At 39.4% G+C, this 22,214-nt stretch overlaps 4 protein-coding genes across 6 annotated transcripts; 1 reads left to right on the top strand and 3 right to left on the bottom strand.

Moving 5' to 3' along the window:
- LOC104789890 lies at positions 877–1,646 on the bottom strand. Its single transcript, XM_010515543.2, has one exon. It carries the CDS (start codon positions 1,557–1,559, stop codon positions 1,089–1,091), a length of 471 nt encoding a protein of 156 aa, XP_010513845.1. The 5' UTR covers positions 1,560–1,646; the 3' UTR covers positions 877–1,088.
- LOC104789891 (ABC transporter G family member 7) lies at positions 4,012–7,933 on the bottom strand. Of its 2 annotated transcripts, none has more exons than XM_010515545.2 (12): positions 7,527–7,933; positions 7,162–7,352; positions 6,931–7,081; positions 6,711–6,843; positions 6,428–6,629; positions 6,035–6,311; positions 5,664–5,795; positions 5,330–5,550; positions 4,929–5,141; positions 4,748–4,832; positions 4,363–4,666; positions 4,012–4,180 (listed from the first exon to the last, which is right to left on the bottom strand). In XM_010515545.2, exons 1-12 carry the CDS (start codon positions 7,791–7,793, stop codon positions 4,170–4,172), a joined length of 2,187 nt encoding a protein of 728 aa, XP_010513847.1. In that variant the 5' UTR covers positions 7,794–7,933; the 3' UTR covers positions 4,012–4,169. The 2 variants fall into 2 exon arrangements, with proteins under 2 accessions (XP_010513847.1, XP_010513846.1); XM_010515544.2 differs by having other exon boundaries at positions 4,012–4,183.
- On the bottom strand, positions 8,110–11,534 carry LOC104789892 (actin-interacting protein 1-1-like). Its single transcript, XM_010515547.2, has 6 exons — positions 11,020–11,534; positions 10,684–10,845; positions 10,375–10,561; positions 9,879–10,304; positions 8,600–9,013; positions 8,110–8,500 (listed from the first exon to the last, which is right to left on the bottom strand). The coding sequence occupies exons 1-6, from the start codon at positions 11,409–11,411 to the stop codon at positions 8,243–8,245; spliced, it is 1,839 nt and encodes a 612-aa protein (XP_010513849.1). The 5' UTR covers positions 11,412–11,534; the 3' UTR covers positions 8,110–8,242.
- LOC104789893 (transcription factor IIIB 60 kDa subunit) lies at positions 17,563–21,784 on the top strand. 2 transcript variants are annotated; one of them, XM_010515548.1, is made up of 19 exons: positions 17,563–17,672; positions 17,791–17,865; positions 17,943–18,024; positions 18,215–18,290; positions 18,494–18,582; positions 18,673–18,758; positions 18,892–18,948; positions 19,074–19,186; positions 19,344–19,432; positions 19,549–19,635; positions 19,736–19,816; positions 19,965–20,108; positions 20,218–20,329; positions 20,433–20,515; positions 20,677–20,757; positions 20,839–20,922; positions 21,067–21,156; positions 21,359–21,415; positions 21,508–21,784. In XM_010515548.1, exons 2-19 carry the CDS (start codon positions 17,804–17,806, stop codon positions 21,691–21,693), a joined length of 1,659 nt encoding a protein of 552 aa, XP_010513850.1. In that variant the 5' UTR covers positions 17,563–17,672; positions 17,791–17,803; the 3' UTR covers positions 21,694–21,784. The 2 variants fall into 2 exon arrangements, with proteins under 2 accessions (XP_010513850.1, XP_010513851.1); XM_010515549.2 differs by having other exon boundaries at positions 17,586–17,693.

Here is a 22,214-nt window from a genome sequence, read left to right on the forward strand (position 1 = left end):
GGAAATGGAGAAGCAGAATTGGGAGAGAAAGGTTTGATTTTTTTTTTGATAGAGAAATTTAGGGATTGAAGGAAGATGAATAATGCAAGGTCGAATGAATGGAGTGTGTGCGTATAAAGATAGAGATGAAGAAATAAAATAATAGCGTGAGAAATATGCAAAGAAGAAGAATGTGGTTTTGTGTGGTGGCGGAGAAAAGATAAATTAAAGTGAAGAAGATATATGACTGAAGAAGAAGAAGATAGGGTTTAGGGTTTGTGCCTTTGTGGGTGGGGGAGAAGAGAGAGAGAGAGAAGAACAAACGAATACCATAAAAGACACACACGCACACTTGTCTTTCTCGAGGTCCTAGTTATTAATGAGGGCAGGACAGACCCGAATCTTTCGGATTTTGTAGCTTTATTTCCAAAATCCCTTTCCCATTTCGAACTCTTTTGACGCACACACACGCACCCTGGCCTAAATTAGTAAAGTTGCTTAGATTAATAGAATTAACGTTTTTAAGTATGATGGAGCTATAAAATCAAACAGCGTGACGGCGGAGATTGACGGGTCAATTTTTTGAACAAGAGGAAAAACATTGGGACAACGTTGTTCATCAATCGAAATATTTAATATTGGAGTGGGATGATTAAATACTAGTACCATTTTAGATTAGATTACTATTAATATACAGTCAGCATCTATTAAGTTAAGATTATATATACATGGTCACAGGTCACGCAGTAGTTCTTTGGACCAAAAAGGAGCGACCAGGGTCGCCGTTCTATCGTCCACTCGCCTTCTTTTAGGGGGAAAAATAATAAAACCAATTAGAAAATGAAATTACCAACAAAATTATTACATTGGACCAACAAAAATAGAAAGTCCACTAACTTCGTCAACAAATATTTTATTACGATCGCATTCATTAAATGACATATAGTTACATATCAAGAAAATTACAAAATCACATGAAAGAATAAATAAACGAGCTCTGTACACATATCTTAAGGCTTAAGCTAATGTAGAGAAAAACATCAGATAAATAATCAAAGAATATGGGTTGGTTTACTAATTAAGCAAGTAATATTTAACATAATCAAATATCAGGCCACGCTGGCAGATGTAGCGGCGGCGAGAAGCCACTGAAGGAGGTCAAGAAGGCGAAACGCGATGGCGGTGGAGGAAACGGGAACGCTGACGAGGAGGATGAGCAGCGTTGCGATGGCTACGGTGGGGCGGGAGTTCATGAGGAAGCTCTGAAGGAGACCAACGGAGTCGCAGATAACAGAGTCGTAGCTGCTGTAGAAACGCTTCTCCCAATCCATCCAGTGAGAAGGAGGCTCGTAGTTACGCTCAACCATCTTCGTCTCGTGTATGCGTTTCCTAAGAACGATCATGTTCTCGTCCACCAACCTCCCTCCTCCGTAGTAGTAATGGTCTTTTCCTGAAGATGCCCCAGCAGAGACGCTCATCTTCTTATTGGAAGTGGTGGTTCTCCGTGATGATGATAACACCAATGGGTGGAAACGGAGTGGTGAAACCGAAGCTAGCGAAGAAAGCAGTGTAGCCTCCATTTGTCAGATTGATTGTTGTGTTATATGATTTTGATTGGAATGTGTTGTTTGTTGGAGAAGATGATGGACAGTTGGAAATGGTATTTATAACCGAATCATTTAGATAACAATAATTAAACCATTTATATTAACAAAAAAAATATATAGTAAAGTACATCCATTAATAAAAAATAAAATAAAAGTGGTGTGGGGTTGTATATGATTTATGATTAAGCGCGTTGCCATCCCTCAATTTGATTAATTGGAACCACTTGCCTGCCTTCTCCTTCACGTCATTTTCATTTTCGTATCATTTGGATTTCGCCATTTCGGTGATGCTACTAAAATCTGCTTACATTACACGTTTTTCTTACTAGTCACCATCAAATTTAAATCAACCAACTTGTGTTATATTATCTTTTGATTCGATTCTGCTTTTATGTATGTTTTATTTGGCTGTGTTTCCATTCCATCCTTGTTCGTTTCTTGTTTTGTATTCTCATTTTTCTGCTCCGATCCAGCTCGAAAATGTTGATTTGTAATTGATATACTATGGCTTCAATTGGTGACCAAAATTTAGGAAAATAACGGGGAGAAATATCACATTCCTCTCTATTCCACAATTTTTTTACCATTTGAAAGTAATATTTTTTTCTCCATATTCTTCAAAAAATAAAAAACAATAGAACAAAAATGGTCCTCGCTAAAATTGATATTAAAATTCGTTTTATGATTTTAAAATAAATAAAAATATGTTTACTAATAAAATTTCAATTTTGTAATATAAAAACTTTCATATTTTTTCAATGTATTAACAGAAAAAATATTTTTGATAGGAATTTTATGTTAAACTAATCTTAAGGCTCTATTTGAAAACTATATGAATAGTAAAACAAATTTAAATTACTCTTAAAATTTTATTGTATGTTAATATTTAATATGATATATCTAAAATTTAATTTACAAATTTTATTTTAAAAATCAAATGTAAAATTTATTATATATACATTAAAAATATTAATATTATCATTGAAATTTAATTTATTTAAAATTTAATATATTTTAAAAATATTTTATTGTTTGGTTATCATTTACTATTTTGTTCTTTCTCTGCAGATTTTATTTTCATTTTTCAAAAACTGTTTATTTTATTTCGCATTCTTCTTTCTATTTCTTTTCCTTTTGTTATTCTAATGGTTACCAGTAGGAGTGAATGATATATATCCATCCCCGCTCTCGGAATTGAGACACTTCAAATTTTAGATTTAATCTGTACACTCTCCTTCGATAATTTAGAATTTAGATCGTGTATATGAAGTAATGTGCAATCAAATAAAATATGCTAATGATAAAGGAAAGGTGGTGATGAGTGATGACGATGCATTGACAAGGTTTGTACAATTGATATGCATTGTGAAAATTCATACGGTACGTTAGCTTGATTTGATGATAGCTTGTTGGATTGGGAGACACGGGAATAGGAAAGTGATGTGAAATTGAGAAGAGAACCCCTCTCCATTAACAAATAATAGCACATGATGAATTGATGTTTGTACCCCAAAAATGCATATAGCGACTCTTTCCTACGACCATATTAATCTAAAAAATACCCACTCCGTTTCAAAATATAAGATGTTTTGAGTAAAACACGCATATTATTAAAAAATGATTACTTTAAAAAAGTTCAATCAATTATAAATAAGACTGCATAATATAAAATACTAAACTAATCTAAAAGTTATATAGAAACTTGAAAACATCATATATTATGAAACAACAAAAATCTCTAAAACATCTTATATTATGAAACAGAATGAGTATAACTCTTTAGAATCTAGAATATTATATCTATTTCTTTATAACAGATTTGACCTTTTTCCCATTTGTTTATGTAATTGCACCTGAAAAGGCGTACAAGTCGGTGCCCTACTTTTCAATCCTGCGCTTACTTCTTTAATATTGGATGTTTTATTAGTACACAAGTCGAAGCTTCTATTTGTCTTCTCCAAAATTCATAATTAATGCAGCACTTTGTAACCTTAAGCTTTCGTTTTGGTCTTCTTTAGTTTGTTAAAAACAATATATACATATTTGTTGGCAACGTAAAGGGTACGAGAATGCTTGGACCGGACGCCACGTCCACTCATCATGAATCAGATGGGTGTTTGACTTTCTCCCAATGGGCGGCTTCTTATATATTATTATCTTAATTCAATTCTTTAGTTAGTGAATTAATTCGGTTATGAATATAATCAAAATAAATCATTAAGTTGAATTTGGTTGAATCAGAATCTTCAGACGTCGGTCCTGACGTTACCAGTATCGAATTTGAATTTTCAGCCAATGTTCAATGTTTCAGACATAGTAGTATATACTATGTTCTTTCCTTCTTCACAGTTTTTTTTGTTTTGTTTGAAAGTCACCGCAATGGACCTTTTCTTCACCTAAAATCGATACTACTAAATTATGAATATTAGTGTCAAAACCTTGTTTTCTTTTTTAATATTTATTGTGGATAGAAGAACAAGAGATTTGAAGAAGCCTAAAGAAATGGAGATGGGTCTTACATTGGGTTTAAGGCATAGAGAGGTAAGAGGAGCAACTCTTTTATTCAAATCCCTTTATTCTCTCTCACTTGCTACCTGCTGGAGAATGGAGATGAATCCATATAATCACCACAATGCTCAATTTACTAACTGTAATAAGCTATCACGAATGTGTGGTATGTGTACATTGATCTTTCTTTCACCTTTTTAGTTATGCCTGTTGTTCTTAGTATGTTCTTTTCAATGATTTATTAGTAGGCAACTACAAATTTACAAACCTTCAAGGACAAAGGGACGGATTTCGTCAAGCTCATCTGAGTCCGATGTTTTACTTTGCTCGTCAAGTGGCTGCTTGAGATCATCTTCAGGCTCCTCCTCACCTTGATCAACCTCTGCTTCATCCAGCTGCACTCTTGAATTCTCAGTATCTCCATTGTTAAGAAGAAGCTCAAGCTTTTGATACTTTGGCTTGTTTTTCTCGAGGAGAAGGTACGTGGCGCTATACCAGAACATCAGAATCCGGCTTTGAGCTGCTATCGTCTCCCTTATCTGTCTTCCTCCAAACGACAGTCTTTCTAGTGCCTGCAGCAAACATGTAAACTCCGATGAACTCAAAGACAAGGGACAATGAATAGGGTTTAATTGATATAAACTCGTTGTTACCTGTTCTCCAGTTTGGACGTCAAATGAGTTCTGATGATCGAACTTGAGGCCGCTGAATTCGTTGATGGAGAGTCCCTGGAAGGCCCTGAACAAAGAGGAATGGATGCTAAGAGTAAAGAGAGTAGATATATACGCGAGAGGTTATCATTTCTGTATGGTAATTTGAGTTCAGGTGATTCACCATCTGATCAATGAAGCCCGAGGAATCCAACGGAAGATGATTGGGGTGTTGTCTGCATTGACATAGTAACCTCCAAACACGATGAATACTGTCATGAGAGATGGTCCCACAGCCATTGCAGCTTCTGTGCTTGGAACCATAGCTCCAACAGTTAGACCCATTGCAGAAGCAGCAAAAGACTCCACAGTCACTATCCCACAAAACTTTCCAAATCTGCCAAGAAAATTGTTTGTTAAGGACATTGCTGTCATGTCATACATCTCTCAATGGAGTTCATTGGTTGGTCAAGTACACGGAGAAAACTCAAGAATGGCTTATCAGTGCCCATGCAGGTGAAAGACTGTGAATGACAATTACCACCTGGCCACAGGAATAGCAAAAGATAAAATCATAGGAATTACCTTGACAAAGCGGGGTTTAGGCGAGCCATGGGGTATAGTACAGCACCAAACATCAAAGGAAATGCAGCTCCAATGGGAATCTCAGCTATTGTCTTGGAGAGCAGGTAAGGGCCTAAAGAATAAGACCCTTTGGACCGTTCTCTATCCACAATGGCACGCTCTTTAGGAAAGACACCAACTGTCTTTGTGAGAGCTGCCATTGCCGTGTTTATTGCAGCAACCTGAAGTATACAGATATCATTGCTTAGTATATATAAAAGCTACGCTTACTAAATATTGCTTCAAACAACACAAATAAGAGAGATGTATATAGCAAAAGAAAAATGTGCTAGACCTGAAGCAAACCCATTCTGTCCTGAATTGACGTCTGAGACTTCCCCATTCTCCAGAAAACGGACCCAAATATCAGAGCAGATGCAACAGACATTCTTGCACGGACTTGGTTTGTTGGCCCATCTCGAGAAGCCTATGGATTCATATGAAGAAATCAATCAGAAAAACTGTCAAGTTATGATAGTAATTACAATTCAAACATGACAGTAGACAATTCCAAGATTCTCCCAGATATCTATTTTTAAGAGTCTTTCTTCATTCTTACTACTTCCGATTCGTAAGTCGATATTTCTTTGAACTCTAGAGAAAAATTTTCAATCCGTAAACATGTTATAAAAAGATTTCTTTAATCATGCATAGATAGGAGCATACCTGCATCCATGCACGCTTAAGCAGCAAGAAAAACTGCCTCCACCAACCATCTTTTCTCTCAACAATGGCTTTTCTGCGAGGTTTCATGCTGTTCTTTGTTTCATCTTTAATGCCGAGGGGAGTGGCATAAAGAACCGATGATGAACGCTGAGAGAACGCATCAACAAGAGCATGTACTCTCTTCTGCGAAGAGTAGACACTCTCTGAAGAACTATAGTCAACTGATATAAGATCGGCAAGAAACTCAGCAGGGTTTACGTGCTCGGGGCAAAGGAACCTGCTCAAGGATCAGAAGAACAGTTTTTAGATGACAATCCTTTTTAGATGACAATCCTAAAGCACTTGCTTAATGTTGACATGTGATATATAAGGAGGAATGTTCAGAAAAACAACCCGAAGTTCCCGAAATATGACAGAGGTTCCTTCCCTGCAGGGCCAGCATAGACTAAAGCTCCTTCTGTAAGTAACACAATGTCGTCAAATTTAGCGTACACGGAACCTCTAGGCTGGTGTATGGAGCAGATGACAGTGTGTCCATCCTGTGCAAGCTTTTGCAATGTCTCCATCACTTTCTCAGCCTGGAAGGCGTCAAGCCCTGAAGACCACATAGAATATATGCATCAGTTTTAAAACCAAACCATCAAAATGATTAGAATCAGACAGAGCAGGCATCTACCAGTTGTGGGTTCATCAGCAAATATGACAGAGGGACTAGCGATCAATTCACACGCAAGTGACAGCCGCTTCTTTTCTCCACCGCTGATCCCACGGACTTTTGCATCGCCAACACATGAATCTGCACAGCTGACCTTTTTGGAGAGAAACAAAGAATAATCAAGAAACAAAATTCCAAGATTATCCAAAAAAAAAATATGCAGAGATGAGTAAAACCTCACCAGACCAAGTTTGAGCAGGAGGTTGTTCACGTACTCGTCCCTTTCGTCAGAAGAAGAGATCTCCGGAAGCTGAAGCTCGGTTGCGAAAGAAAGTGTTTCCCTGACAGTCAACTGCGAAAAAAAGAGATCCTCCTGTCTCACAAAGGCAAGCCTGCAATTGCAAGAAGCTCCGTCAAAAAAAAAGATCAGACTTAACAAAGATATTGGACGTGTAAAACTCAAAAGACGTACTTATAAGCCCTGCTAGAGCTGGATTTGCCATTGACCTCCAAGAGACCAGACAAATGCAAACGTGGTGATGAACCAAGCTGTCCAGCAAGAACATTGAGCAATGTTGTCTTCCCAGATCCAGAAGGACCCATAATCGCTAGCAACCTCCCTGGTTTTGCTTCTCCAGAGACATTTTTCAACAAGAACCGCACCTGAGAGAGAGTCACATAGTAGTAATCAAAGCAAGTATGATTCAGCTAAAAGATCAAAACTGCAAGAGTTCAAATTGATATACATCATGTTCAAATTGCAAGAGTTCGAAAGACTCATATCAGCGCGTTTTCGAAACATGCAAAAAAAAACCGAGGAGGAAGAAATGTGCTCACCGATTTGGAGGACTTATCGGAGAGAGAGCAGGTGATGTTCCTCCAACGGATTGTCACCGGGCGAATTTTACCTGGAGAAGGATCACCACCGTCCTCCGTCTCAGCGTAATCGTCGTCAGCTTCGTTTTCAGGTAGGAGGGCGATGCCAGGTCCAGCGAAGAGGCGGACCAAGAGAGCGGCGGCCACCGCGGCCAGAGCCCGGCCAACTCCGTTCCCTCCGATGCCAGAAACCGCGTCGACTATGGATTTCCCGCCAAAAGGCGCCATAATATGTAATTTGTTTCGCTGTATCAGTGTAGTGTCGTCTTCTCCTTGGAACCTCCGGTGAGGTAAAGCTTCAACGCCCGTACGAAGCAAAGTAGTAACAAGTAAGAACCAACCAAGGCAAAGGCTAGGCTCCAAAACAAACATTATCTCTTCCCCTTAATTATTTAACCTTTGTTTAAACTTTAATTTCCCCTTAATTAAAATTACCATTTGTCCCTTGACTTGGCGTCGTTTAATGTAAAAATTTAGACTAATCAGCACGACGGAGTGGGTTGACTGACCATTGCGATTCGCTAGAGTTTAGACACGTGTGTATTTCATGATAAGATACTTAATAAAAGCTTAAAATTAAAAATACAAACAAACCACAGTAAAAAAAAATAGATAGAGACTACGACAATTTTTCAAGGATGGTTAAAAAAAGCTTATGACAACAACTCTGGTTTGGGTCATTGAGGCTCGATCTGCCATAAACGAACTGCAGCATCTTCCCCGGAACTTGCTACTGTGCATTCATCGACGAAGCCAACTGCGTTCACTCCGCCAAGATGAGCGTTTCTTGCAGTTATGCGACTCGAAGCTGGCTTGTCCACTTCGTATACAATCACGCAAGTGTCTATGGACCCAGTGGCGACCATCCTGTTGTTTGGTGACCATGCCAAGCAGTTTATACGAGCCGTGTGGAACAACATGTTGTTTAGCTTCACCTGCAAATCCAAAACACCGCCGCACTACCAGATTAGTGTGCGTTTTAAAGCATATGATTAAACATATATGAGACACAAGAACGCCTCTAATCCCGTCACCTGTTTGGTCTCGCGATCCCAGACTACAGCTTCGCGGTTGGCGTCACCAGAAGCAAACATTGTTAAGTCAGGAGAGTAACGTATCACTGTCAAAGCACCCCTGTGCTTCTCCAGCACTGCTTCTTCTTTGAGGCTGTTGTCCCCTGAGACTGAGTAAATGTGTAACTTCCCGTCTTGCCCTCCTACTATCGCTTCTCTCCCATCAGGTGAGATCACAGAGGCTGCTACCGCAAAACCAAGATCGATCTTGCTCAAAATGCTCAGACCATTGAGCAATGCAACTCCAGAATCAAACGACACTAGTGCTGTTGATTCAGGTGAATCAACGGCTATGCTTATGTCCAAAGGCTGATGGCCTATATCTACATGTTCTGCAGCTCCAAATTCGTTGTCAGTTAAAGGAATTCTCCACACCTGTCAAGAATTGAAGAAGTCATACTCGATGATGTAACCGACTTCAACAACGATCCAAACTTAAATCCCATTGAAGAAAGACATGCATTTTGAGATCAGAACTTNGCAGTTATGCGACTCGAAGCTGGCTTGTCCACTTCGTATACAATCACGCAAGTGTCTATGGACCCAGTGGCGACCATCCTGTTGTTTGGTGACCATGCCAAGCAGTTTATACGAGCCGTGTGGAACAACATGTTGTTTAGCTTCACCTGCAAATCCAAAACACCGCCGCACTACCAGATTAGTGTGCGTATAATTAAACATATAAGAGACACGAGAACGCCTCTAATCCCGTCACCTGTTTGGTCTCGCGATTCCAAACTACAGCTTCGCGGTTGGCGTCACCAGAAGCAAACATTGTTAAGTCAGGAGAGTAACGTATCACTGTCAAAGCACCCCTGTGCTTCTCCAGCACTGCTTCTTCTTTGAGGCTGTTGTCCCCTGAGACTGAGTAAATGTGTAACTTCCCGTCTTGCCCTCCTACTATCGCTTCTCTCCCATCAGGTGAGATCACAGAGGCTGCTACCGCAAAACCAAGATCGATCTTGCTCAAAATGCTCAGACCATTGAGCAATGCAACTCCAGAATCAAACGACACTAGTGCTGTTGATTCAGGTGAATCAACGGCTATGCTTATGTCCAAAGGCTGATGGCCTATATCTACATGTTCTGCAGCTCCAAATTCGTTGTCAGTTAAAGGAATTCTCCACACCTGTCAAGAATTGAACTAGTCATACTCGATGATGTAACCGACTTCAACAACGATCCAAACTTAAATCCCATTGAAGAAAGACATGCATTTTGAGATCAGAACTTTTTTTACCTTGTTATCAAACCCGGATAAGAGAAGGCCAGATTCAGTAGCCGCTAAGCGCTTGATTTTGGTGTTATCTTTCATTTGCAGCTTGCAACTGTACCCAACCCCTTGTAACCATTTAACAATGAGACCATCATAGCTGCAAGACAGAATCGTCTTCTGGTTTGTCCCGAGAATAGCCAGAGATGTGACGTTCTTTATATGTCCAGAAAAGAGCAAGGGAGGCTTATCCATATCATCAGCAGAGTACAAGGACATGGTACCGCCAAGAGACACTGTAATGAGATGATCGTTCTGCCAAAGACATCCCACAAGCATGTCTTCTGCTCCACCAGATTCCATGAACGTCAATGTCTTAATCACAGAGCCAACAGTTCCGTCTTCAGCTACCTCCCATACCTTGGCAGACTTATCAGCAGAGACAGTGAGCACCTAAAAAAAACTCATCAATGTCAGTAAAATTGCAAATAGAGTTTGGCAAAAAACACATTGACAACATTACCCGTTTGCTGTCGGGGCTCCAGCTAACAGCGTAGATGCTGCCTTTGTGGCCATCTTCGGAGGCCAATTCTCCAATTTTATCTCCAGTCTTGCCATCGTAAATCATACCCTTCTTGTCGGAGCTTACAGTAATGAATTTAGTACCGTCAGGTGAATATCTGATGCAGTTGACGAAGTTGGAATGCTCCCTGTGAAGCACAGATGTATTATTACAATTAGTCAAGAATACAAACATAGAGTTGAATATCCGAGAGACATACATATATATATACACATAATAAGATAAGACTGAGGAAAAGAAATGTCCTGCCTGTGGGAAGAGTGAAACTTAAAAGGTGGACCGTCGTAAAAGTTAACCAAGAAGTCTTCCCCGCATGTGGCGATTCTGAAAGGTCGCGTTGGCTTAAAGGCACAACTAAGAACCCTACGAGAATGGCCATCAAAATCTCCCATTGTATTCCCTGAGTCCCATCTATACATATATATACCACAAACGCAAACTGATCAAGCCTCCTCTATAAATAGTTCCAGAATTTTCCAGCTAATCCAATCTCAGAAACCTAATGGAACCTAACTAGCCAAATTTCCAAGGAAACGCATACAATTCGTAATTGAATCTCAAAATCAGGGAAGAAGAAGAACTCACGCGAAAGATCGAACAAGCGATTTGCCCTTTCCATCGCCGGAAGCGACAATGCGAAGCCCATCGAAGGACCATTGGAGGTCATCGATTCGACCAGCGAGGACTCTGAACTCGTTCTTCAACACGAAACCGTTGTGCGTTCCCCAAACGCGAACCGTACCAGCGACATCAGCGGAAGCGATCCACTCGCCGTTGGGAGAGTAGCGAGCGACGGTAACGGCATAGCCGTGTTCTCCGTAAACCTGTACGTCTTGAGGTTGGCGGAGGCTACGAATGAAGACAGAGCGGCCGTTGCAGTAGAGAATGGAGTCGGATTTGGGGTCGCCGGAGATAAGAATACCCCGGCCTCGTTCGGTGGAGGGAACGCAAGGGAAGGTCTCGAGCAATTTCGCCATCGTCGAATTGGTAGAAGAGAGGGAGGACAAGGGAATGCGTGCGTCATTTCTTCTTCTTGAGAGAGTTTAGGAGAAAGAAAAAGCAATGGCGGAAATTAAGGATTGAGGATTTTGAACGATTCTGTCTCAAATGGCGGAAGGAGAGAGAGAGAGAGTGAGAGAGAGAGAGCTTACCCAATATGGAATCCGAAATGATATTATAACGGGCCTGTGAAAACCCATTTATTAATCCCAACCAATCTATTAAACGGGCCTGTGAAAACCCATTTAATAAACGGATCAGTCTGTTTAAATCCCTTTAAAAATTAACTAAAAACGCTAATTTTTAGTATACAACCGAGGAACTCCATCGCCACTTGCGATTCCGAAGCAAGTGGAAATCTTTCAAACAGTTGTGCGAAGAATGAATCATGGTGTGAAGAATGAATGAATCATGGTTATTTCTGGAGCAAGTGGAACTCTTTTAAACAGTTGTAGAAAACTTGATCCATTCTGAAATTAAAGATTTTTTTTTTTTAATAATATACTTTCCATTAGAATAACAAATTACAATACCAAAGTTCAAAAAGGCCACAGACCCAACATGAAAAAACAAACTTTCTCCTGTTGTACAAAAACCAACCTGATGCTGCCACCTTAACGGATCCAAGCGGATCTTCCCTACAAACATCACCAGAAAAAGAAAAAAATACAGACCACCAACAACCAGAGCCCCTACTATTAGTTCTGAAAAGTGGCAAACCACGTGATGAGAAGCGAATTGCCTTGAAGACTGAGAATGCTTCCTGCTCGCTGAATCCTTGAAAAAGGCTCCAGACGGCTCTTTATGATTACTTTAATCTCCTCAATGATTGCGGTGTAGGTCCTAGAGTTTGCTGTGTGAAGCCTTGAGTTGCATTCCTTCCATAGTAGATAGATCGAAGCCTCGAAAGCCAAGCTTAGAATAGTTGCCACCTTTCTGCCTCGAGACGGGTTCTTTACCCACCGTAAACAATCCTGAAACCGATTTGGAGGCCAAACCCTCGCTCTTGAGTAAAAATACCTCCTTTGAGAAACTACAATCGAAGAATAAATGTTGCATGGATTCATCAAATGACCCAAAAAGCAAGCACACCGATGGAACCGCCAGTCCCCATCCGATTAGCCTGTCTCTCGTGTTCAATATGTGTCTCGCCACCAGCCAAGTAATGAAGGCATGTTTAGGAATCCTCCCCTTGAACCACACAAAATCACACCATTCAACTCTATGCCCAGACGGATTTAGATATTCTCATGTTCTGGCCGTGGAGAACCTAGCTGAAGCCTCTGTCTCTCCCACTTTCCACAAGAAAACATCATCCTCACCATCCGCTTGTGGGTTTACTATAGAAGCAGGCATAATGCAATCCTTTAACAGGACTTTGATGGGATTTCTACTCCGACTTCCTGAGATCCACCAGTCACCATTCCTCAGAGCTTCTGCAACCACTGCGTTCTTGGGTAGCCCTGTTGACATTGGACCCCTCTCTCCCGTAATGTCCAATAATGGCCCCAAACCTGTCCAGTTGTCACTCTAAAAACTGCACGTGATCCCTATACCCACTTTACAAACCACAAATGGCCTAGCTAGAGCACGAAGCTTACATATGCTCTTACATATCCAACTCCCCGAGTATAAATTCACCATTTCCCAGAATTTCTCTCGTCTTATTAAGTTTCTTCTTACCCAGGAAACCCACTGAGACCCTGCTATAGAGAAAAGCAACTAGATCAACTTTAACCCCAAGACTTTGTTCCAAGGCAGTAACCTTTTTAACCCAAGACCGCCACTTTCCTTACTCATACACACTGATTCCTAGCTTACTTTGGCGCCTCTAGCTGAATTAGGAGCACCCTTCCACATGAAGGCATTACAGATACGCTCTATTTCCTCTAGACATTTAGTAGGGAGAAGGAAGATAGAAGCCCAAAAAGTTACCGTTGAGTATATCACCGACTGGATCAGTTGAAGCTTCCCCGCAAAGGACATATGCCTCACAGTCCATGCAGAAAACTTCCAATGAATTTTGTCAATCAACGGCTGATAGTGATGCTTAGCCAATTTCCTTGAAGTCAGAGGAACCCCCAAATATCTGACTGGAAGAGACCCGTGACTCAAACCCGTATAAGTTGCCATACTTGTTGTCCTCTGAGAATCTCCACCATTGAGAAATAGAACTGTTTTTCTCTGTTTAACCCCAACCCCGACTTTCTTTTAAACTCTTCAAGGATTTGTAAGATGCTATGCAATGAGTATTCTCGTCCATCGAAGAAGATGAGGATATCATCAGCAAAACTTAGGTGAGATACTACTGGAGCAATACATAAAGGATGAGGTCCGAACCTCCGGTTGAGCAAACCTTTCTCGAGTTTTTTCGACAATATATCCATTGCCATAAGGAATAAGAAAGATGATATGGGATCACCATGTCTTAATCCTTTCTTGCCAGGAAAGAACCCTATTAACTCACCATTCACTGCAATGCTAAAGGTTGGAGTAGAGAAGCAGACATTAAGCCACCCAATAAACTTCTCCGGTAGATCAAAGGCATGGAGGTCGTTCAAAATTAACCGCCAGTCTAGGTTGTCATAAGCCTTGGCTAGATCTACCTGTGAACACCCCTTGTTAGTCTCCCCATCAACATGAAAATTCGTTACTAACTCCGAGGCCAAGAGAGCATTTTCACACAATTGGCGACCTTGGATAAACCCTACTTGATTCCCTTGCAATGAATCTGAGACAAACAATTTCAACTTCTGCTTTAAAAGCCGGGATATGATTTTGTACACCGTATTGCAACATGAAACCGGTTGAAACTGGCTTATCTTATCCGCTCCTGGGATCTTTGGTATTAAGGCTATCACTGTGGTGTTGACGATTCTAGGTAAAACCCCTGAGGTGAAGAATTCTTGTACCGCCTAAATCACTAGAACTCCCACTTCGTCCCAGGCTTCCCAGAGGAACTCGACTGGGAACCCGTCAGGACCCGATGCTTTATTCTTTGGCATTGTTGCAATTGTCCTTCTGATTTCCTCAGGTGTAGGTACATTTAACAGTTGGTTGGCCAAAGATGTTCCACATTTGAATGAAGTAAGATCCTTGATCTCCTCTGTAGACATAGGTTCCACTTCATCATTGACAGTTCCTAAGAGCCTGTGATAATATGACAGGATCATGTCTTTGATTTGGTTCGCATTGTGAATCAGATCCTCATTTGTTCCCTTCATAAACTTGATGCAGTTCTTTCCTTGGTTAGCTATGACCGTCTTGTGGAAGAAAGACGTGTTGGCATCCCCATCTTTGTACCACCTAATACGAGATTTTTGTCGATATAATGAATCCTGAGCTTTTTCAAAGAACTTCCAAGCTTTCCTAGCCACAAACTCCTGTCTGAAGTTTGCATCTGACGAGTAGACATAAGGATCGCCTGAACCAGCTCTAGGTGTTCCAAAGCTTCTTTGGTTCTTTGTTGTATATTACCAAACTCCTCTCTATTCAGTCTCCTACACGAAAGACGAGTGACCTTCAACCACTGACCAAGGGTATACAATTTGGAACCTACACAAACCTCTCTTTGCCAAGCCTTCTTAATTCTGGTTTTAAACTGTGGGTGAGTAAAGAGGAAGGAGAAATACTTGAATGGTTTTTTCGTGTGCTGACCACTGATGAGGTGTGGACTAAGCATGGTGAGTGTCCGAGTCTCCTGGAGACTCAAATATTGCAACCGCCTCTAGAAACTTATTACGCCACGCATCATTCACTATCGCCCTATCGAGTTTCCTCATTATAGGATCATCATGTTGACCATTAAACCACGTGAAGAAAGTTCCTCTACTAGGCATGTCCGACAATTCATTATCCTCTAAGCAACTTTTGAACTCAGACATCCCTGGCAACAGAAGAGTATAAGGAATCACCGAATAATGTTCATCAACAGATAATATTTGATTGAAGTCCCCCATTAACAACAATGGAAGGTTCCCTAGCAGGGGACTCTTGGAAAATTCTTGCAATATCCCTCCAAAGCTCCCTCCTTTGAACTTGAGTGTTGTAAGCATAAACAAAACCAACTGAGAAACTCTCTCCAGTTGCTGGGTTAAACACCCCACACAACATCACTTGCGCTGACTTGTAAAAACATATAACTGAGATTGTAGGATCCCACAACAACCAGATCCTACCATTCTCCACCAACTCATAGTTAAATTCGTACCTCCAACCCGGGAAAGAAGCCTCAAAAACTTGCCTTGCATTCTCTTCCGATACATGGGTCTCCAAAACACTGCCCATTATGGGCTTAAACTTACCTACCTAACTCCGCAAAAATCTCTGTCGAGATAGACCATTCAGGCCTCTAATATTCCAACAAAAAACTCTCATTATTCACACTGCTAAAAGAAGTAGAGCTACGCTCTAACATACGGTATTAGGATTCTGAAAGATTTCCACTTGCTCCAAAAATAACCATGGTGTGGTGTAACCATTGTGCGAAAAATATTCCCTGAATTTGCCCCTACGACGATGGTTTGTAACGTTTTTATCTAAAAGTAAATGATGATCAGCTTATCGTACTACTCACAAACACCAATGCTATCCACATCGAACTGTTTGGTTCCTGCTCAAGCATTGAAATCTACTTATGAGTTATAAACTTCTTAATTTATAACCCAATTTTCTTCAGTTTTGAGAAATGTGTGTGCAGACAATATATAAAAACGTTGTGCAAATGTTTGATGAAATGCTTCAAAAAAAAACCCTACAATTACTTGACCGCAAGAAATTAAATGATTTCACGAACACTTTTAAGAAAAAAAATCAAAACGATACACCATTGTCTGAATCACATTACCATAAATAAAAATCTTTAACTCATTCATTCACTAAAAACCTCTCAATATAAAGACGACCATTACAAAGCAGATACATCAGTTTGGAACTACGATACATACAAATAACATCCAGTGGCGGAGGTAGGAGGTAACCATGTTGACCCTGGTGAATTTTTTAAAATAGCTGAAATTATAGGAAAAATAAATAAATTGACCCCTATAAAATAGCACAATTTACCCTTGTAAAATTTTTAAATAACAGAATTGACCCCAATAATTTTTTTTGACCCTGATCTACTGATTTTCTAGCTCCGCCACTGATAACATCGCATGAGTAAGTAAGAAAGTGTTAACCTCGTTGAGCTTAAAATCAATCAAAATCTCTGATCACTTGTTATCGTCACCAATAAGTAGATGGAGACGAGAAGCAAAGATGCCGGTAGAGTCAATCGATGCTTGGTGAAGAAGACCATGTCTTCCTCCAGATCGTGGATTCGGTACTTTTGACTTACCGATCGGAAGCTCAGAAGCAAGATTCCAGTCATGGCAAAAAACTGGAGGAAGTTTTGGTCTGTTTTTCTTCACATTCTCGAAGAATCCTGACGCTACAACAGTTATGATATTTTGGTTAGGCCTGGACATTCGGGTACCTGTTCGGGTTCGGTTCGGGTAATTCGGATTTTCGAGTTTGCGGGTAATTCGGATTTTTGGATCGGGTATTTCGGGTTCGGATTCGGATTCGTATTACCCGAAAATTACAAAACTCAAAATTTTAGTGTCTAAATTATTCAATAATACGCAATATATCAAAAAAATTAGAGTATTTTTTACCCAAATTGACTAATAAACAGTTTAAATACTTCAAATTATCAAAAATATCTAAAAATCTGAATATTTTGAACACTTATATTATTAAAATTATAATTATTACTAATATATTATTACTATATATTAATAATGTGGGTATATTCGGATTCCCGTTCGGATCGGATTCGGATTCGGATTCAAGTTTTCAGATTTAGAGATTTAAAACCCGTTCAGATATTTTACAGTTTTGGATACAGGTTCGAATCGGATATTCGGATCCGTATATTTACCCAGGCCTAATTTTGGTATTGAAATGTTCTAACTCTTGTGATATTTTTAAAAATATTTTGACATGTTAACAATTTAGGATATTTAGTATAAAACGACGGAGGAAGTGAAAGATTCTGGCCCATTTAGTGTAAGATCAAGCTAATTTTTATAAGACAGGCCTGCGAAATTCTGGCCCATTTTAACATCCTAGGCGAACTTTTGCGTTACACTTTAGACCCGAACTCGATCGATATAAACTATCGGAAATCTCTCAGCTTTCTTCTCTGCCTTCTTCCGCCTCCGCCTCCGCCGCCGTCACCGTCACAGCTAGCACGGGTATGTTGGTTATATTATTAAGTGAGTTTTTCTTTTCATACACGAATCACGAATGAATATACCCTTTACACTTCCTCGCGAGATTTTCGTAACAATCAAAATCTCTTGTGAGTTTTAGAGAAGGGGCAGCCATGGTGTGGTGTAACCATTGTGCGAAGAATGTCCCCGGAATTCGCCCCTTCGACGGTGGTTTGTAAGTAGAGTTTTGGATTTTTAAAACTTGCGATTTCTATAGCTCCGAGTTATGATGAGCTTTTTTTGCTTTTGTAGGGCATGTGATTTATGTGGGAGGATATTGGAAAACTTCAATTTTTCTACTGATGTTACCTTCGTTAAGAATGCGGCTGGACAGGTCTATCTATCTACGCAAAGCTCCCTCATTATTTAGACCTAGAATGAATTGTGATCAATAATAGACTATATATATATATATATATATATCTCATTATTATTATTTCCCAAATCTCTTCTAAGATATAAAGATGATGATGTTCTTCTCTCTCTAGCTAGTGGTTTGAAATTATTTATTTCTGTGTCTGCAGAGCCAAGCGTCAGGTAACATAGTGAGGAGTGTTCAGAGTGGGATTTCAGTCTCACGTGAAAGGAGATTGAGAATAGGTATATAAAGACTTTCTTCTGTTCACTGCTGGCCTTAATAGTACTGCCACTGATACATGATCTAGCTAGTCTTCAGCTTTCGTTTATGTTCGGTTTGATCTTTACCACTTGCACACATTCACTGCTGGCTCATCTTTTAGCCTCCTAACTCCTTATTCTCTACTGTATTTCACATACATGCATACCTTTTTTGTTTTTGGCAGCTAAAGATGAGTTAAGGAATTTGAAAGATGCCTTGGGAATTGGTGATGACAAAGATTATTTGATTGAGACGGCTGCCAAATTCTTTGAAGTATGTTTAGGTTTTTACATATCGTCTGAATATTATTTATCAGTCAATCTGTCAGGATTCTGTCTAACTTTATTATTTTATCTTCTGAAGATGGCACTTCACCAAAACTTCACCAAAGGGCGCAGAACGGAACTTGTACAGTCTTCCTGTCTCTACTTGACTTGCAGGACTTGCAGGTTAGAATCTTAGTAAAATCCTACTTACAGATTTCTTTCCCTCGTTATATATCATGCTGATGAGTTATGATGTTACGGGTGATGCCTTATTTCGCTGTATATATGTTAACCAAACACTTTCTTTACTTGGTAGGACAGAGAAAATTCCGATACTTCTTATTGATTTTTCAAGCTACCTTCGAGTTAGCGTGTAAGATGCGTTGTTTTCATTCTCATACTACTTTTCTCTTTATTTGATAGCCTAATTAGCCTGCCTGTTAAGACTACTGCATGCAGAGTCTGAGTAATGCTGGTATATATTGGTTTCATGTCTAGTTACGAGTTAGGTTCTGTCTACTTGCAACTCTGCGAATTGCTGTACCTTGTGGAAAACAGGAACTATGAGGAGCTTGTTGATCCTTCAATCTACATTCCTCGATTCGTAAACAGTAAGTATGTCGTCTTTTGGCTCCCATTCTTTTTCTTTATCGGGTTGATGATGCAGAACATTCTATTTTTTGTTTTTTTTTAATTAGTTGGTGTGAACATCAGTCCAAATAGAAACATACAGTTATATCAAATCCTTGTTTCATTATACACTTGCAGGCTTATTGAAAGGTGCAAACAATATTCCAAAAAATTTCTTGAAAACGGTTACAAGCATTATATCTAGTATGAAGAGAGATTGGATGCAGGTGCGATTTTATTTATTGTTACAAGGATAGATAGTTTCCTACATGTTCTTTTGTCTTAGAGTTACTTATTATTATGGCTTGTGTTAATGTTGGCCATCTATTTATTGGCTTTGCAGACCGGCCGGAAACCAAGTGGAATATGTGGAGCAGCAATTTACATAGCTGCACTTTCTCATGGTATCACGTGCTCTAGGGCAGATATTGTAAGAATATGATCATTATATAGAATATTGTATTGTTATAAAGATGAGAGAGCAAGGAGATGAGTCGATTTAATGTGTGTGTTTTTAAATATTTTCTCAGGCAAAAACGGTGCATATGTGTGAAGCAACAATAACCAAAAGATTGAATGAGTTTGCTAATACCGAGGCTGCAAGTTTAACTGTGAGTTGCAGGGTTATGTTACAAATCGTTTCTAGTTGTAGAGTTATACGCTTTTTAGATATTGTCACTTTTTTTTTCCCCTCATATATATAATTACTTGTTGTGTTTATGCTGATCCTTTTTCAATTGTTTGTACATGCTTGTCTAGGTTGATGCGCTTGATAAAAGCGAAAACATATTGCGTAAACAAACTTATACCCGAAGACCAAATTCTGACGAAGGACTAGTGAACTGTAAACATAAGGATTTAAAACCTTTTGGTTATGGATTATGTAAGGACTGTCACGATGATGTAAGTCTCCGGACTTGTCTCTTTCCATTTTTATTTTAAGGTTATGCAACTGGCGACAAATTAATGGCTCCGATCGAGAGTTGACAATCAGAAATAATTTTTCCGGCAGTTCATTAAAATTTCTGGTGGAGTTGTTGGTGGGTCGGATCCTCCTGCTTTCCAGCGAGCAGAGAAAGAGAGAATGGAAAAAGCAGCTAGAGAAGAAAACGAGGAAGAAAAAGGTACGTAGCTTAACCACGATGAACAACTATGGAAATAGATTAGAGTTTTCTTTTTTTTTGCTATTGTTTGAGCCCTTGAGAATTTTTTTTTGTGGTGTCTCAGAGAAAAGTGAAAGTGAAACAGATTGGGATGCTGAAGCTTCGGATGAATCAGGCAATCTTTCCTATCTCGATGGTGATGATGAGGTGGGCAATAATTTCCCTTGTGTTGTATTAGATTCTAAGTAGAATGTTTTAACCTGGAAAGATGGATAATGTGGAAAAATTCTCTTCACTCTATCTCGGTCTGTTTTCCTTACAACATTTTCACTTAACATTTAATGGTTTGATTTTTCACTGTGTCCCAGGTGGGTGGCTGTTTTCTCAATGAGGACGAAATACTCTTGAAGAAGACCATATTTGAGTTAGAAAACGGACCATATCTTAGGGTATATATCATCTATCTTCTCTTGTATTCCTTCTGAGTTGTTATAAACATAAGAATCTTACCAAATTATATTGTTTTCCAGGAACAAGCAGCTAAGAAGGCAGCTAGTGAAGCTGCGAGCAATGCTAATTTCCCAGAATGCGCAGATGTGATTAAATCTAGAAAGGTGCTCTCGATTTAAAAGTTTGCAATTATTATGTTCATGCTTTTATATCAAGTATTTGACTTATGGAAAATATTATGATGTCCATTAATGACCTATATGGTTTCTCTCAATCAAACTCTTGTTCTCTTTTCTCTCTTGATATAGGAAAAGCGACAAAAACGTGCTGAGGAAGCAATGAACGCGCCTCCACCAGCTACAGCCGCGGAAGCAGTTCGAAGAACACTTGAGAGGAAGGTAAAACTATGCACATCTTCTTTGATGCCTTTAATACTTAGAAGCGGAGTATTGTGAATGTAACCAAGTTTATTCAGCTATTACCATCTGCGAAATTAAACCCTGAAACCGGAACATATCTAATAATACATAGCTCTAAAGAAAACTTTTGGAGTGTGTTTCTTCCTCTTTCTGACTTGAGTCTTGACTCTGTCTCTTACAGAGACTTAGTAGTAGGTGTATCAACTACGATGCTTTGGACGAGCTCTTTGATACTTTCGTAAGTTTATTATCCTCTCTTCTTGTTTCCTTAGTTCTCATCACTTTCAGGTCTTAATTTAGAATTTTGTTCTTGATTCTTCTTCATTTCAGCCAGCTGAGAAGTCACAGAAGAAATCGAAAACCGAGACAGTTACAGAGAAGAACAAGGAAGAGAATGAGACTGTTGAAGATGAAGAAGATGACGCAGCACCATACGAGATGAACACAGATGAGAAATTCTATGAAGACCAAGCGGAAGAAGAGGAAGAGGATGGTTATGATTTTGGATTGTATTAAGAGATGATACTTTATACTTGTATATTTTGAGCCTTGACACTCAATTTGGGTACAGTGAGATTAATCGAGGGTACTATGGTTTGCAAGAACACCCAGACGATCATGATGTCTCATTATTTTTGCAACAAGTTGAGAAAATTGAAATAGAAATCGAGCTAATTAGGCTTTAAGAACTCTTCTGAAGAATTCACAAAACCATAAAGTTATTATCACATAATATTAGTTCACTAGTTTTTCAGTTGAAACGAGAGAACAGAAGTAGAGCGAGTCATCAGACGCATTATTTCTTGACGCAACCATCATGTTGTTTGGTGACCATGCCAAGCAGTTTATACGAGCCGTGTGGAAACAACATGTTGTTTAGCTTCACCTGCAAATCCAAAACACCGCACTACCAGATTAGTGTGCTTTTATATAAGCATATGACATCCCTAATAACATTACCCGTTTGCTGTCGGGGCTCCAGCTAACAGCGTCTAGCAGCGTTTTCGGTTATTTCGTTGACTCATCCATCTCTCTTT

Source organism: Camelina sativa, chromosome 6 (assembly GCF_000633955.1).
Source record: "Camelina sativa cultivar DH55 chromosome 6, Cs, whole genome shotgun sequence".
Classification (NCBI taxonomy): Eukaryota; Viridiplantae; Streptophyta; class Magnoliopsida; order Brassicales; family Brassicaceae; genus Camelina; species Camelina sativa.